Source organism: Carya illinoinensis, chromosome 2 (assembly GCF_018687715.1).
Source record: "Carya illinoinensis cultivar Pawnee chromosome 2, C.illinoinensisPawnee_v1, whole genome shotgun sequence".
Taxonomy (NCBI): Eukaryota; Viridiplantae; Streptophyta; class Magnoliopsida; order Fagales; family Juglandaceae; genus Carya; species Carya illinoinensis.
In genome coordinates this window covers 6287042-6304913 of record NC_056753.1, presented here as the reverse complement: position 1 = coordinate 6304913, position 17872 = coordinate 6287042, and the positions used below count along the sequence as shown (strand labels likewise).

General features: G+C 33.9%; 3 protein-coding genes across 3 annotated transcripts; 2 read left to right on the top strand and 1 right to left on the bottom strand.

The window, feature by feature from the left end:
* The first annotated feature begins 2677 nt into the window (after positions 1–2677).
* On the top strand, positions 2678–3519 carry LOC122301657. Its single transcript, XM_043113052.1, has 3 exons — positions 2678–2815; positions 2889–3146; positions 3511–3519. Exons 1-3 carry the CDS (start codon positions 2678–2680, stop codon positions 3517–3519), a joined length of 405 nt encoding a protein of 134 aa, XP_042968986.1.
* Positions 3520–4658: 1139 nt separating this feature from the next.
* LOC122301656 (protein FAR1-RELATED SEQUENCE 9-like) lies at positions 4659–5733 on the bottom strand. The gene is made up of 3 exons (XM_043113051.1): positions 5038–5733; positions 4761–4820; positions 4659–4667 (listed from the first exon to the last, which is right to left on the bottom strand). Exons 1-3 carry the CDS (start codon positions 5731–5733, stop codon positions 4659–4661), a joined length of 765 nt encoding a protein of 254 aa, XP_042968985.1.
* An 8039-nt stretch (positions 5734–13772) lies between these two features.
* LOC122301973 (brassinosteroid-responsive RING protein 1-like) lies at positions 13773–14542 on the top strand. The gene has a single exon (XM_043113311.1). The coding sequence runs from the start codon at positions 13891–13893 to the stop codon at positions 14416–14418; it is 528 nt and encodes a 175-aa protein (XP_042969245.1). The 5' UTR covers positions 13773–13890; the 3' UTR covers positions 14419–14542.
* Positions 14543–17872: the final 3330 nt, after the last annotated feature.

Sequence of the window (17872 nt, the reverse complement as noted above, 5' to 3'; positions counted from 1 at the left end):
GCATAATCCAATGTAGTCAATTTAATGATCTAGTTATATAAATACGTGTTTGCATTGATATATACATAAACTAATGTCAATGCTCTAAGGCATCATGCTGATACTAAGAATAGTTCAGGTTTCAATTCTATTATATTCAAAAAAGAAAAATTTTACTCATCACTCTCACACTACACACGATATATAATTGTTTTAATTTTTTTCTCTTATCAAATGTGTGATGTACGAATGATGAGTCGAAAAATTTAATTAGTTTAAGAAGAATAAAATAAAAAAATAAATTTAAAAATAAAAATAAATACAATGTAGTGTGTGGAAGTGATGAATAACAAAACTCTTTAAAAAAGATAAACTTTACAATTAATCTACAATTAGTTTATTATTGTACTTAGTTAAGTAAAATTGAAATTCTTTTAATAAAGTATCATAGTTATTTTGGTTGATTTAAAATGAATTGTAAAGAGAAATATAATTTGGTATACATATTAATACGCAACTTTACTTGCATATAACAAAATTCTTCATTTAAGAAAGTATCATAGTTATCTTGGTTGATTTAAAATGAATTGTAAAATAGTTGTAGGAGTATTTTTGGCTCGCTACCAGTCAACCGTTTTTCCTATATCCGTTAGCTCGTTCTTGACTGATCCTATTGGGTGTCAATAATATAGAGTAAAAGGATTCGAACTTCTATAAATTACAAGTTTTGAACACATTCAAAGATCGCAGTAAGGCTTGGGATTGGAAAAATCTGAACAAACTTCATGAAAGACCCATTTCATCACAAGAACTTTTCTCAATCACATTTGACGTAGCAGTAAGAACAAGTGACAGTACCTCAGCAGCATTTGGAAGAGACCCCAATGGATCAATTCAGTATGTAGTAATGGAATTCTCACCAAGTTGCAATCCACACCAAGGAGAAGGTAAGGCAGCTAGCAATAGAGTTCAAGAGACACGCTCAAGACAGATAAAAGAGATTATCATAGAGGGATATTCACAAAAAGTAATAGAAGCCTTGAAAAACCCACATCAAAATATGGACCGGACCATAGAGGGTATCATCTGTGACACTCTTTTTACTGCATGACTTTGAGGAATGGACTGACAAAAATACATCATTCTCAAAATCGATACGCGCATTCCATTACGCAATGGGCAGCAATCAACAATATGTTAAGCAGCATACTCCTGATCAAAATTTCCCAATGTTTGTTAAAAAAATAAGTCTGGTTGCAACCGGTTTTGGGGAACCTGCATCATCGTTGTCCTACGTGGCAGGTTTCCGATACGGCATCGTATAGCATTATCACATTTTAGTTTTGTTTAGTTTTTTTTTTTTACTTCAGTTTTCATTCCATTTTCTCCCTCTCGATTGTCTGAGACCCTCCCCCTCCCCCCTTCCTTGGTTTTTCATTTTCCCTCTCGAAGGTCCGAGACCCTCCCCCTCCCTCTTCCCTCTTCCCATCATCTTCCCCGTGTTGCCTTCCATCTCAGTCACTAGTCTTCGTCCTTCCTTCCATCGTCGACAGCGCTTTCTTCTTCATCTTCTCCTTGGTAGACCCACAAACCTGTTCCCCCGAACCAGAGCCCCTATCATCTTCTTCAACAGATCTAAAGCCCGCTCACAGAGCAGTCCCCGTAGACCATTGGTCTTTGGCTTCGTACCGAAGAGCCCACGAACCACAAAGCTGATTTGTCACCCACGAACCAGAACCACAAAGGCCTGTTGTCTTCTCCACCAGATCTGAAATAAACTACCCCACATAGCACCGACAGAACATTGAGTTTAATATCAGGTTAGTTTTCAATGACTTGAGCTTGTTGTTTTGGTTTTAGTTTCCAACATTCTAGAATATACATTTGTGATCATGTGTGATTGTTAATATATTGGGTGTAATGTACGGGAGGTTTTATTTTTGTGTTTTGTTTTTCATTTTATAATAAAGCTGTTAAATTTGATATTGCCATTTGACACTCCATTGTTAGTTTCGGTGACTTGAGCTTATTGTTTTGGTTTTAGTTTCCAACATTCTAAAATATACATTTGTGGTCATGTGTGATTGTTAACATTTAACAGTGCAATGTATGAATTGTTTTTTTTTTTTTGTTTTCTTTTTATTTTCTTTTTATAATAAAGCTGTTAAATTTGATATGGTCATTTGACACTCCATTGTTAGTTTCAGTGACTTAAGCTTGTTGTTTTTGTTTTAGTTTCCAACATTCTAGAATATACATTTGTGGTCATGTGTGATTGTTAATATTTAACATAGCAATGTATGAATTGTTTTTTTTTTCTTTTTTTTTTCTTTTTATAATAAAGCTGTAAAATTTGATATGGCCATTTGACACTCCATTGTTAGTTTTGGTACTTTCTGTATTTAATATGATTGAACAGTGGCATGACAACCACTTGGTTTTGTTTATATTTTGGTATTTTCTGTATATTGTAATGATTGAACAGTGGCTCTACAATCACTTGATTTTGTTTACATTTTGGTACTTTCTGTATCTAATATGATTGAACAGTGGCTCTATAACTAGCCTTTATATTCAAAGCCTAATGTTATATATCATTTTATTGAGGCAAATATATATCACTTACCAACTAATTTTGGGAAATTAGTCTTTCCTTTCTCTCCTTTGTTTCATCTTAGAAATGTCATCATCCTTATTAATGTCTTATTCATCTTTTGCTAAACGTACCACGGCTCAATCATTGTACTGCTGTGGGGTCAAAGCCACACTGAAATATTCAACTACAGCAAAAAACCCTGGGCGGCCATTCTTAGGGTGTCCAAAGTACAACACAAAGGTAATTACATATGTATCCTTTCTTTTAACATTTCTTTATGTGTTCATTAACATCTTTGTGTTCTAATGGTCAGGGATTACCCTTCTGCAAGTTTTTCCAGTGGGCAGATAGTAATCAAAAGACTGAGCTCCAGCTCCAAGAAAGAATCGTGGACCTGTTACAAAGGGAGAAAGATCTGGAAAAAATAGTCCATCTTCTCGAGAAAAGAGAGATTGACCTGCGGAAGATAGTGGATCATCTTGAGAAAGAGTTGGTGCGTCACACAGAAGAACCTGATATTCAGAGGGAGCGCAAACTGGGCTCTACACTTTTTAGTGGTTTTGCATTAGTGGTACTTTTAATTTGTATTGGATGTTTGATGCTCTTGTATTAGGGGAGAGGGAGTTGAATTCTTGGAGTGTTGTCATTAGTAGATGTCGTAGCTCCTGAATGTTAGAAATTTTTGTAGTAAATTAGGTGGTTTTGTTTTTGTATCTAAATGCACTGAGAATTGCTGTAAATTATTAATTTTGTTGGAGTACGTAATGCACTGAGCATTATTTATTTCTGACTAAAGTGGGAATTTCCAGTGGGCATTAGTGGGATCTAGAACAACATCTAGAAATGATTTAAATTATGTAAAGAATCTTATTGTAATGAGATTTGGATATTTAAAATTCTTGTTTTCAAAGCTGAATTCAAAGTGATCAATGCAGGTTGAATAAATCTAAGCTACGGGTTCATTAGGACCTGGGTTGTAAACTTCTTTTTTGTAAGCTGTCATTCATTAGGACTACTCAAACGGGAGCATTTACAATATAAGACACAATCATATAACCTTCAAACGGGAATAACCCAAATCATTTCAAATAATGCCCGGAATTGATGCTACGGATGCACTACAACACAGATTCATCCAACAATCACACCCAGGTCCCTCAAAGTTACAGATGCACTATAATCCAAAATCAATTACAACTACATGCACTATAACCCAGAATCAATTACAACTGCATGCACTATAAGCCAGAATCCTATACAACCCAGAATCCCAACATTTCAAAACAGAACACATCTTGAGTATGGATCAAATACAACAATGCCAACCAACAGTAATTGATGACCATCTTGTGGACTATGAAGTCCTATAAATCTGGTGTGTAACCAATCCATTTCATAACATAAGTACAAAATCAACCCAAACCATGTATTCATGTAAATCTCATGTATAACCAATCCATTTCATAACACAAGTACAAAATCAACCTAAACCATGCATTCCTGTAAATCTCATGTGTTTTCCCTTCCATTTCATAACACAAGTACAAAAGTAACCCAAACCATATATTCTTAACAAAATATTTCTTGAAGATGTTCTCTACTCCCAATTGCCATTACACCAACAAAGGATGCTTAATACCACAAGTACAAAATTTTCAAAAAAATTTTAAAGCCCTCTCATGCCCAGTAGTATTTCCACCATGGCATCAACCTACACACAAAAACCAATGGAGATCATTTTCATGCCAAATCATAACAAGTTACCAACGTGTACAAGAACTGTATAACTTCATCAAAAACATTTCATATAAACAAGTTGCATTACACAAACCATAATACCATCTAAATGTTATTCAATATTGACATTTTTTGTACCCACGACAATCATGTCATTCCCGTGGTTGTGATCCATCCAACCCAAACCGCATCTATAGATCGATAGAAGTAATATATCACAGTTGAGGTCAACATTACTATTAAAATATCGATAAACCACAAGTTGGGATCCACTTACACTTTCTTGACTTTGCACAACTGTTTCTTGGGGCTGGGCTTCAGTAATGTCAGCATTTGGTATGCTTTCTCAAACAGCCTGATTCAAAATGAGAGCAATGATTCAAGATCAAATATAACTATAATTTTTTTATCTTATAATTCAAACATACATAAAAATCAACATTATTACTTGCTCAAAGCCAAATAAATTCTTACGCATGTCTATGATCGGTGTATCTTCTCCATCTCGCTGAAAATAATATATCAAATATGTCATATAGCAATTATAAAATTAAGCATCAACAAGGGAAAAATCAAAGTATTAATATAAGGACCTATTTGCGTTTTCCCTTTCCCTGCGCTCGCTTCGTCTTCTCCTTTACTTTTCATAAGTCTCTCTCCATCCTGGATGCTCTCCTCATAGATAGAGGTCTCCATTTTCCTCTCACAACATGTGGACTGAGTACTTGTTTTGAAGAACCAACAGTAGCTGAAACATTTGTAGTACCATCAACATTGGGACAACATAGGAGATCTTGATTGCCAGAATACAGGTTAATCATTGCATGCAACTTATTAGTTGCATCCAAAGTATGTTCTCTCGAACCCGCAGCATGAGTAATCATCTTATAACATATGTTCAAAAGACTTGAATAAGCTATAGAATCCTCCTGTTGCTGTACTGTGTCGTAGCTGCTGTGGATTAACATGTATCTTCTTTTGATGTCCTTCCTCCATCGATCTAAAGTGTACCTATCAGGCAATGATTTAATCCCATTACATTTGAACACAGCGAAGATGTGCCGGCACACTATCCCCCTCATTTCAAATAACCCACAAGAACACTTGACAGCTGCATCTTCCTGACTAAAGATCACTGAATGTGTAACCAATTTAGTGAACTCTTCGAGACAAACTTCATCCTCCACTACATAGGTCTTTATGGTACCATCCACCTTGAGTAAAACTGGATCTAAGTCAATAATGCGGGCAAGTTGTTGCTGAACTTCCCTAAACTTTCCATTCGTGTACAAATCTTGATATCTCTTTTCAATTGGAGATCTTGAGATGCAGGGAATTATGACATTAAATGAGTGGAAGTGCGCTACATTTTCATTCTCAATTTTCTTTTTCAAGACATCAAGTTTGTCGATCATGAACATAGCCGTCAAAAAATGCATTCATGCTCTCACTCCGCTGAGTTATACTCATTCCAGCCCAGAAAACCTCTCTCAAGAAGGCCGGTACCCAGTACTCACGCTCAGTGTATAAACTCTACAACCATACATTCTCATGCAAGTTGTACGTGGTGGTGAACTGATCCCAACATTTCTCAAACTCTTCCCAAGTTTGGCTATCATATACACATCTCATTAGTGCAGTTTTCATTCCAGTTTTGTAGGAAGTAAAGCTGCCAAGTTTTTCGGAAACTTTCTTAAGTATATGCCAAAGGCAAAATCGATGTTGGCTCTCGAGGAAAATAATTGAAATTGCATTTTTCATCACTCTGTTTTGATCAATGATAATAGCCTTGGAGGCTATACCATTCATACACTACAACCAGGTCTGGAATAACCACACGAATGTCTCAATATCCTCTGAGGAAATCAAGCCAGCTCCCAACAAAATTGATTGCTCATGGTGGTTTACACTAACAAATGGTGCAAAGGGTATCCCATATCGATTCATCAAGTATGTGATGTCGAATGTGACCACATCACCGAAATATTGGTAGGCTGCTCTACTACGGGAGTCTGCCCAGAATACATTTTTTAACCTCCCGTCATCATCCAGGTCCATTAATGCAAAGAATCCCAGATTTTTGTACTGCATCCGTAAAAAGTAGTCTCAAAGCGCCCCAGCACCACCTGCACCCAGTCGTAGATGTAGTACCTTGTCAATATAGTTACGACAATCCTTTTCCAAAAACGGAAGGTTCTCAAATCCACCCGCGCCAACAATAAAAGATCCGAAACTCTTATTCAATCGGATGCCAGCCATATCATTTGTATTAATGACTCTTTTTATGGATTCACTTACTTCTCTATTACATCGAAAAAACCGTGATTTCTTTGGGCTAAGGTTGTGGTTATGGATATTGTGAACTGAATTCAGCCGAAACTTTCCATAAGGAGTTTTTGAGGCATTAATCTTTGTCTTACATTCAGTCTTTCCTGTCGGATGAGAGTTGGTAACATTCAAAATCCTATTCCGGGCCTTCCCACCACGGGCACAGGCAAGCGTAACATATCTAACAATCCCATCCTCTCCCCTCTTACTCCTTTTTGTCATCACCCCAAACCTACATTTCTTACCATATTCCTTATAATAACTCATTAAATCTTCTAAGGACTTAAACTCCATTTTCGACTTTGGCACATCATCATCATCCATTTGCACTTTCTCAAATTCTTCGACACGGATATGGGGGTTTCAGTTTCCCCACCATCGGATTTATTATCCTGTGCATGTGGTCCATCCGCAAAACATTCATCAACTCTAGAGAATGTACATGGCGATTCGGTTTCCCAACCATCGGGTCTATTATCCTCTATACCTTGGAATTTGCTCATAATGGAGCTTGTACTAATGCGAGATACCCGACCTTCCATGCCATGTTGAAATGGGTAATTACCATTCTGGCAAAAAGAAAAAAACAATGCAATTAAACTCTTTTAAAAAACCAAATTATTAAAATTAATCATATTCGATATGACATCACCACCTGTAGGTTGATTGGATATTGGTTGGCACTAGGATATGATAAAAAACCCAGTGACCACGCATGTATTGGTCCATAATAACCGTACATGTAATTTGGGATGTTTGGACAAGTTGATGATATGTCCTAAAATGTACTTAAATAAGTTATTGATGTGTTTTGAAAATAAATATCAACTAATAAAAAAATAATGTTTTCGATATATTAAATAATATAACATACTGCGGGTGAGGGATTTGAACTAGATGGCTTTGAATTAGATAGGTCTTCTTTTCCGTTTCCCATGCTAAGAGGGAGGCAAATGAATTGTCAATAGCAATATTATATAACTTAAACCACATTAAAATCTATAAACTAGTATATAAAAAATGATCAAAGATATGTATATCTACAAAAAATCCCAACATCAACATTACTAGGAAGGAAACAATGTATCGCAAATGCTTTCCAGCCAATCACTTGGAATATATAAAACCAACAAAGTTATCATTGAGTATAATAATTCTAAGGTGGAGAACATTGACATAGATTTGGTAATAATTCACTACATTCTAACTATGGTTTACCAAGTTGACAAAAGCTTCTTCTAGCAAACATTCAATTTGTCTTGTCAATTTTTTTCCCTCTTTAGATATTTGATCTCTAAATATCTATCCTACTCATTCTGGGATTTGATCTCTAAATAATTAGTGGCATGTTCTATTTTAATTCATAAAGCAATTTCTGTAGTGGACTCATTGTTTTGATTTAGACATGAAGACTTGCTCAAGAGAGATATCAATAAAAACCAACTTTTCAGCACCATTAGATATAGTAAAGAGGCTTGAAGCCACACGGTTAGTACCTATTTAGTCATTCGAAAATATGAAGACTTGCTCATGACTAAATATAGCAAATATTTAGTCATCTGAAAATTGAATCAACCAACTAGCCTACTGTTAAGAGATTATCATGGGCATTAAAAACTTTAAATTTTTCATAGAAGCAATTTTATTCCAGCTCCAAGTCCATGTATGTTGTAGTTGTAAAAATTAAACTAGAGATGCATTTTCATTAAAATACACGTAATGGAAGAAGCATTTTCATTTTTTGTCGTAAGCTGAAACAGAACATCTTCATCAACACAACAACAACAGTACCCACGCAAACTGGAGACACCGTAAACATCATTACTACAGACCAAAAAATCTTTGAAACCAAATACCAAGACTAAATCAATTTGTGTAAAACGAAAGAATACAACAACAGGAAAAAAAAAAGAACAAAAAAGAAAAATAAAAAACATAACTCATTACCGAATAAACCACAATGAGTATGAAGCAAACTCAGATCTAGAAGTAGTGACGGACGGCGACCTCAACAACCAGTTTTATCCACGCCGGCGACTTTCAGACGATATTTTTCAGATCACGACAGTATCGGGTCTTCTTTCTGCTTCAAACGACTAGAAAAACCAAACATCCCGTATATTTCGATTTCCTTCTCTTTTTCTACTTTTTTTTTTTTAATATTAAAATATTAGCTGACGTGGCAATACACGTCAGCCGATGTCGCACCTGTTCTGCAAAACCAGTTGTATATAGTAGTATTGTTGTTAAAATTTTACAATGGAAAGGACCCACCTCTCTAGTATCAGTAACTTTTGTAAATTATGTAATATTTTTTATTTCAAGTACTCTATTTTTATTTCAGGTAGACCAGTTGGTCAGTTATAATGAAGTCTGCAAGCTCACGACTCTTATACAAAGAAAGGGGATCGAAGTTCTCTACTCATCAAAGTTGGTGAACACTTCTATAACCTTGGACTCGTTACGTTGCTCGACTAAACTCGTTGGTTCTGTGTCCATCGAAAGTCAGTAACTTTCGTCACTATCAGCATTTGGTACTCTCTCGATCCCTTGAATAATTCATTAAAGGCCTGTGGTGTAATTCAAAAGGGCTTGATTGCGGGAACAGACGGTGACAAACGTTACTGGGCCAATGCGTCGAGTAGTGGCCGCCTATTAATGTAGAATCATGGATAACCAAGCTGCCACTACCATGTGTGTAAAGTTGGGGCTTACTATCATTTTGTCATCCAATAATGGATTCTACTACTTTGAAAATGGAATAGTGAGGAGAACTAAGACTTTGTATTGGATCAGGCTCCTCGGCTCATTCAAATAAGAGCTGTACCCCATATGAAATTATTCTGTTTCTCGGTATGATCCGGCTGATAGAAACTTATTCTTGTGGATCCTTCCCGCCCCTCTCACATTTCAACATTTTCTATCCCTATGATAGAGAAGTTTCAGCCCTGAAAGAGAGGTTTTCATATGAAAACAAGGTCTGCTGAAATTTTTTCATTCTCACAGAAGATCACCTCCAACTGAAAATTGAACATCCAAAAAAAAAAAGACTTTTTAAAAGTTTGTTTTGAAAATTATTTTCACATAATTTCAATAATATTTAAAAAAAAAAACTCAAAAAACTAATTTTCTTAGTGAATTTCTGGGTTTTTGGGGGCTTTAATTATTTCGCCCCTGTTGCAAATTGCATGGTACCTATATATGAGGGTCGGCCTAAAAAATCTGCGTTTACAACTTTAATTACTTTGGATTTTCTGCATATGTATACGCTTTTCTGCCTTTCCTAGGGATATGGCATCCCATTGCCTTCTGTTTCGTATTTAAGTGTCATTATTTTGTTAAATATTTTGGAGAGAAAAGAAAACAAGTAACAGGAAGAAAACAAGTAAAAAAGAAAAAGAAAATGAACTCAGATATCATGCTGTATGACTAGACTATGCCCACTTCCCAGTCTTGTATGCAAGTTCCTTTCTGCATCCTGTTGACATGTTTCATCTCCTGTGCATGCAAGTCTAGGAAAGGAGAACAACTGAGTTTGAAAAATGAGCTTTTATGATGAACATAGTCTCTAAAAATGAGAAATATTACGGCAATAAAGAGATTCTATAAAAGTAAACTCACAAATTAATATGGTTTCATATGATACGTTGATCTACTTTATAATAAAAGTAATTTTATAATATAACATACCATATCAAATTATGTCAGCTTGTGGATTATTTTTTTGGGATCTGTTTATAACTAAAGTAGTTCTCAAAAAGACGATATTATATAATTTTATTAAGAATTTCTTGTGATGGATAGATATCTTTGGGACACCTTGGTCATTACCATAATATTTTAGGTCACAGTGCCTAATTTACTATGCTTGTAATGGTATCCAACTGCCAGATGAGTTTCAGTCTTCAATTAATCATTTCACACCTGACAATAAAGACTTGAGAAAGCAAAAAGGGAACGACAATTAAAGTTTCATACATGCATATGTTGTCAAGCAAGCACCAGGAAGCCTAAAATATCAGAAATGCATGCATCTTTGTATAAACCTAAGTTCTTTGTGGTCCAACATAATACAGTACTAAAGGAAATAGCATGGTTTCCATCTTTCTATTATTATGTAAGACTAAATCAAATAGGATGATGTTTGTGGTAAATGATTCATCTGTCAGTTTTTCTCCATGTTCTGTGCTCATAGTTTGTTGTAAATTTGATACTGATATTGAAAGCAATACTAAAAAAACTATCTGGAATGGAATTAATGGATTGATCATAAGATTATTGTAAAAAGAAGGATACTAAATCGGCACCCAAAAAAGAACCAAATATTACAGGCAATTGAATGGACACAAAATGGAAACTTGTCATCATCAAAATCACATATGGATATGACAGAGGCTAATGGGGCGATGAGGACCCCCAAAACACTCCATTAGAAAATCCAAATCAAGGGTCAACTCAGTGAAAGCCACAAATCGGAGAAAGATGAGATAATATTTCAACTTTGAGGGGGGAGGGGGGGTCTGCATGCTTGAGAAGTAGTGAGAGAGGAGACAGAGAGGAAACACTTTGTTTATGCATTGGGTCCCTTGAAATCTTATACATATCCAGCACTTTTGGTACAGGAAAACAGTACCTAGTTTCAACCGGTGAAAAGAGCTTGAATGAAGTTTGGGGGCCATGAGTGTCTTGGCCAGGCACAGCAAAAACTTGGCACTGTGGTTTAGTGTTAGCTGAACTTTCATGTTCAAGGGTGCACCCTCTGGCCTACTTAGGTTGGGTTAAAGTCTAGATGCAGGGTCTGCTGATGCAGCCATGATGCTTTTTATCGGTTTTGGTGGCCAAGGATTAGCACCACCGACCGATATTTGTCCTGTTTTCCTCTTTCACTGCTCTACTCTCCATGGCCCCCTGCTTCTCCTCCCCTCCTTATCATGGACTGTGAGGTGGGCATGTCCCACCCAGTTCACCAGTTCTTGTTATCACCTTGTTGATATCCATTATCCACTTTTTCTTTATTCAGTCGTTCTTTTATCTTTTCTTAGTGTGGGGTTTTTTTCTATGAAATATGTAACCATATTAAGTTGTAGAAGTTTAATAAATCAAGAAAAATTATCCTCACAAGTCGATGTAGAGAACACCCCATCGACATCACTGATATGACAAAATTTGATTTACAAGCTTCACTCCATAAAAATTTTTATCGTCATATCGTTTAGATTCTTCTTAATGAGACTCATTTTCAATAATATTAACGGTTGCATGAGACTCCTTGTATTGATAATACTTAACATTTTTATTAAAATTTAATTTAATCTGACGTATTACAGTAAATCACTGTCATGCATACTCATCTTTGCTTGAAACCCAAATCTTTCAAGAAATCTTCCCACTCTCAAACGCTTGTAACAGATCATCACTCTTTAAGCTGCAAAAACATTATTTTAACATATCTTCCTCTCATAATGAGCCTCAACTTTTTCCATAAATTATTATCATTCATCTCTTGAAAAACATGATTGAAAACATTAAGATAATCAACCCACTATCTGATATATCTATGATTTTTCTTTTGGCTCTTTCTCAGTTAAACATAGCCACAATTTGCTCTTGAATAAACAAAAACCTCTGTTATCTCTCATGTATGAATATGAATTCACATTAAAAAAAAATCACATCATAATGAAACAAATCTAGTTCTTCTTTTGAAGACAATGAGCCTTAAAATGGGAAAAATGAAGAAAAATAATTGGAGAAACCAATACATGTACTCAAAAGAAGTGAAAACAGGAATCTTAAATTTTATTTAATTTTTCTATAAATAATAAATAACTGTAGAGAAATAAGAAAATCGTACTTGCTTTGCGTCTACTTCTTTTTAATTTATAGATATGATCAGCTGAAATGATAGATAAGTAATAAAGATGCCAATTAGGGGTACAGACAATAATAATTAGGCGTGATATCATTGACAGAAACATATAATAATTACACACACTAATGCAACTTTAATCCTTGTTTTCTGAACAAATCCTTTGCTTTGTGTCTTTAAAAAAGTAGTTTGTCCAATAGAGAGTGAACATGCAAGATCTTTGTGTCATAATTGCACAAAATAGTCAAACTTTTCCATGCAGAAGAAGCTGGTTTAACTAACAAAATCATCAGGAAACATGAGCATCCCATCCCCCTCTAATTGGTAATTATTAAGAAAGACAGGGCTATCATGGGGTATAATTAAACACATTCAATCACACGAGTAAACAGTGTTACAACAATTAAGGACTTGAGACTTTGCTATTTTTGTTTAGTTGCCATAAGGATCCATTTGTTAGGGATGTTTCTTAGGACACCATTTATGCAGATTTCTCGGATGATTTAGGAATTAACTCGATAATGTAAACGAAAGGAAAGAACTCAAGCATTTACTTCACTAATTAAAAAAAAAAAAAAAAAACCTCGAAATTGAATTATTCATGCAAAATATTTATTGACAAGTCGATATGGACACTACTGACATGTTATATTAAAGTTTTTCAACGTATTTTATAAACTCGTTTATACAAAGTAGACATCTTTTAGATCGAGTACAAGTTGAATAACTCTTATCAATATTAATTTGATTTGAACTTCAAATCAAAACAAAGAATTGATATGAAAATTTTGTGACAAACCAAATCCATTGAGAAGTTCAATTACACAACTATAGAGATAGAATTTAGAAACCCTAAATTATGATGAAGCACCCACTTCCTCACTATTTCCCAATTACAGCACGTGATACACACAAATGTAATTTTACAGTCTGCAGAATGGCTACAAATAGAACATTATATATTACTACAATTTTTAACTATTTTTCTAGAATTGTTTAGACTATCGTACCGTATATTAGGTGAGGCATAGCTCATAAAAGCAGCCTTGCCTGACCCAAGTCACCAAACCACACCCACAGGCCCTTCACTCACCCCACCAATCATTCTCCTCCACATGCTGATATCACCTGCACTAATCAAGGGGGTCCCACCCAAAGATGGAATGAAACCCCTATAACTCACAGCCTGTAAGTATAGCATCTTCTTTGTACTGTAGCTGGAACAGAAGCTTCCAACCCCTCTCTCTCTCTCTCTGTGTGATAACTCTTGTGTATAAAAGTCTCTCCCTGTCACTCAATTCTAAACGTAGCTAAAATTCTCTCTTTCAATCTTTCAAAGGGAAAGGTCGAGGTTTTTGTGTTTATTTTTTCCCAGAGCTCCATGGGCTTCCCAGTCGGATACACGGATGTTTTCTTCCCGTACCTCTTTCTCCATGGACTGTCACTTCTGGGTTTCATCCGAAGCCTCATTTTCTCGCTCTTTCGCTGCCTGGGTCTCTTGGATATCATAGAAACCGACGCGACTTGGCCGGAAGACCCGACCCAGATGCCCGAACAAAAACCCGTATCCGAGCTCCTAATCCAGGAATTCCTGCCCGTTATGAAGTTCCAGGACCACGCAGACTGCGCCGAAGTCGGAGAACCGCCGGAAAGTTGTGCGGTGTGTCTGTACGAGTTCGAGGGAGGGGAGGAGATCAGGTGGTTGAGGAATTGCAGGCACATATTCCACCGGGCTTGTATGGACCGTTGGATGGAACACGAGCAGAGGACGTGTCCTCTGTGTAGGACCCAGTTTGTGCCCGATCATGAGATGAAGAGCGAGTTCAATCAACGGCTCTGGACTGCTACTGGAATACTTGATCTTTACAGTGAGTACAGTGAGCAAAGCTCGTTTTCAGGGTTTTTGTAATATGGATGATGATGGGGTTTTACTCAGCATTTTGAAATGTATACATGCATGAGAAGTTTGTACGTAAAAAATAAAATAAAAATACATATAATATATTTAGAAAATATTTTAGGATTTTTTTTTTTTAATTTCTTCTCATTTTTTTTTTATTCTAATATCTTGTTTCTCTTTGTTGTGAGATTGGGATGCAAAGGGTACTTGAATTATTTAATATTTGGTATTATTATTTCTTAAGATATATATATACACATGCAATTATCGCTGATTTTTTCAAAAAAAAAAAAATTAAAAAAATTATTATTCTAATTTAAATTCCCTTAGGAGTTTCATCTCTGTCTCTCTTTTTCTTCTCTGTCTTTTTATAATTCATTGAGGGGTGTGTCGCCTTTGAATTCATGATGTCAATAATGAATTATGAACTCTATATATGGTTACTAAATAACTTTTATAAATATGATTTTGAACATTTAAATATTAATAATTTTCAAAAGTTTTGATTTCACTTTATTGCATTAATCAAGGTACTCTTAAACCAATTAGTAGTTAATATTATTGAGTTTTTGAAAAAAATTTATTGACCAACTCTTTATTGTTGGGCTGTTGGAATTTGAGTGTAGAAGGGATACGCAGGCAAATAACGATTTTTTCAGATCTGGATAGGTCATGCACTGAATTAATGAAAATATAAAAATTAATTAAAATTTTTTATTGAAAATTTCTTTAACTAAAATCCATGCATTATTTTTTACATGGTATCAATTTTGGAAATAAATCTGAGATAGTGAAAGATGAGTGAGGTGGTACAATTTTGACAGTGAAATCATAAAAAAATGATTGGGTAATGTTATTTATTTATTTTATTATGATTACGTAAATTGGGTATCATTTGAAGCGTATTGATCCATCTTAACGGTGTTTGATTCGGAAAATATCTCAATCCATCTCATTTTATCTCATTATTATAATTTTTTTAAATTTTTATATACATAATTTAATTTTTTTAAATTTCAATTCAATTTTTTTTAATTTTAAAATAATAATAATATTAAAAAATAATATTTTAATAATATTTTATTTAACTTTAATTTTTTATCTAAAATTATCTCATATCATCTCACATCTAAAACAGGATTCTAAAAACTCCTTTTGATATGTGACAACAAATTGTAGGCATGTGGTGGAGCAGTAACCCCTTGCTACTTTTTATAAGTGCAACACAATTAAACAAAACAAAACAAGGAACAAAAGAAAGTGAATAGAAAAACAAAACCCCCTACTCCAATAACTTCTCATGGTTGCTCAGAAAAAGGCGAAAAATAAAAAAGACTTGGCATGGTTGTGCAGGTTATGTCTTCTTAAGATTGGATCTTTAGTATGCATGGAGAACTTGATCAAACAAATATTAGAGAGTAACATGAGATACAAGCTAAAAGTGTCTGGCAGTTTTTCATTAAATCGAAAAGAGATTAAGTTCTCGTTTAGTTATACATATATATTATCAAATAAGATAAAATGAAAGTTGAATAAAATATTATTATAATATATTTTTTAATATTATTTTTATTTTAAAGTTTAAAAATATTGAATTATTTTTTATATTTTTTTAAAAAATTAAAAAATTACAATAATTAAATCACACGAGAGTTTGTCTGTAAACCCAAAGCAAGGCCGAAGTGTGGGGCGCAAAATCATAGCAAAGTTGCATTGAAATTGGAGCCTGTGCCTGACCCATCGGCCATCTCTATCTCAGGCTGTCTTGCTCTAAAGTGTGATGGATTTAAAGGCAAATCTGCTTTGAAAGTTTCCAGCTTTGAGTCGGAACGATCAACCACCTGTCAAAACCTCTTTAAAGTCCCAAAAGATGAAGATCTGATGGCATTCATTTTGCGAAAGAAAAGAGACTTTAAAGGCCAAATAAGTGATTTTTTTTTTTAATGATTTTACAAATGGTAATAAAGTTTATAAATACTGTATAATTATTTTAAAAAAGAGTAAAATTTATTATTAAAAAATAAATTTTTTAAATATAAATCTCGTATTTATTCAATTTTTTTAAAAAATTATCCGACATTTACGCATTCTATTATATCATTTTTTTTCCTTTTTTTAATCTTGCATTTACCTTGTTTTTATATGGTTTTTTTAGTTTATTTTATTTTTTCTAATATGTTAATACAACATTTTTAAAAAACTTAAGGGACTATTTTAAAATTTGACAAAAGTCTAACAACAAATATGTAATTTAACTTTTTTTCTCCACTGTAAATTAGTAATGATATTTGAATATCTTTATACCATATGCCATTTGTATAATATAATTTGATTCGTAATATTTAAATTTAAAAATTTATCTCATAAATCAAATTACGCCACTTAAATATTATGTAGTGTAAATATTTTCAAATAGAATTATTCTTTCCTAAATTTTCTAGCTCCTCAAAAACCATATCCTCCTTAATGAGTTAGGGTTGGACCTCTTGGACCTTAGTCTTCGTTTGGATAGTCAAATGAAATGAGATGATCTATAAATAACAATAAAATAGTTTTTAAATAGTAGTAAAATAGTTTGAATTAAGATATTTTATTGAGGTTTTGAAAAAGGAGAAGAAAAAGTTGAATAAAAAAAATTCTGAAGTAAAAATATTTTTATAATTCATTTTCTCAATATTATTTTTGTTTTTAAATTCGAAAAAATTCAATTTTTTTTTATGTTTTATTTAAAAATTTAAAAAATTTGTAATGATTAAGTAATTATTAGATGAAAAAATTAAAAGATTTGTACTGAAAAGAATTTGTCTTTGTGGTGTTAGGATGCTGACATAGGATAAAATGAGATGAGATGAAAGCATCTATTAATCTAAATAGGGCATGAATGAACAGATTACTATGAAGAATGGTGCATAGCAGTTACTAATTCTTTCCCCCCAAAAAATACTGCATTAGAGACTCTTAAATTTGACAAAAGTCCAACAACAAATGTATAATTTAACGTTCTTTCTACTATATAAATTAGCCTAGCCTTGCTGTTTGAAGGCATTTACACTACACGCCATCAACGTGGCGAGATTTAATTTGTAAAATTTAATTTTCAAATCAAATTATAAGACGTGAATAATATATAATATAAATAGCCTCAAATAGAATTACTCTTTCTTAAATTGGCATGCTCCTCAAAAACCAGATCCTCCTTTATGAGTTGGGGTTGGACCTCGTGGGTTCTTTCGCATATGTGCAATGCTTTTTCACGAGGTTTTGAAAGATTAGAATACGCTGGCATTCTCTTCTATGGACAAAGGTTGCAAGAAGCCAAAAATGGTGGAAATCTACTTGCATTTTTTAACCACCATCAAATAGTCATCCATGTATGGTGAAAACATAGACCTTACGTTCAATTATCGAAATTGGTCTAGCACATTAAGCTAAATTTCTAGGCCAGGAACTACATAACCTACAA

Excerpts from the sequence above, each read along its gene's own strand:
- LOC122301657 (XM_043113052.1), top strand. The coding sequence starts at position 2,678 with ATGTCTTATTCATCTTTTGCTAAACGTACCACGGCTCAATCATTGTAC. Across the intron at positions 2,816-2,888 it reads GTCCAAAGTACAACACAAAG|GGATTACCCTTCTGCAAGTT; the intron begins GTAATTACATAT and ends TCTAATGGTCAG.
- LOC122301656 (XM_043113051.1), bottom strand. The coding sequence starts at position 5,733 with ATGTTCATGATCGACAAACTTGATGTCTTGAAAAAGAAAATTGAGAAT. Across the intron at positions 4,821-5,037 it reads CTGTTGGTTCTTCAAAACAA|CGAGATGGAGAAGATACACC; the intron begins GTACTCAGTCCA and ends TATTATTTTCAG.
- LOC122301973 (XM_043113311.1), top strand. The coding sequence starts at position 13,891 with ATGGGCTTCCCAGTCGGATACACGGATGTTTTCTTCCCGTACCTCTTT.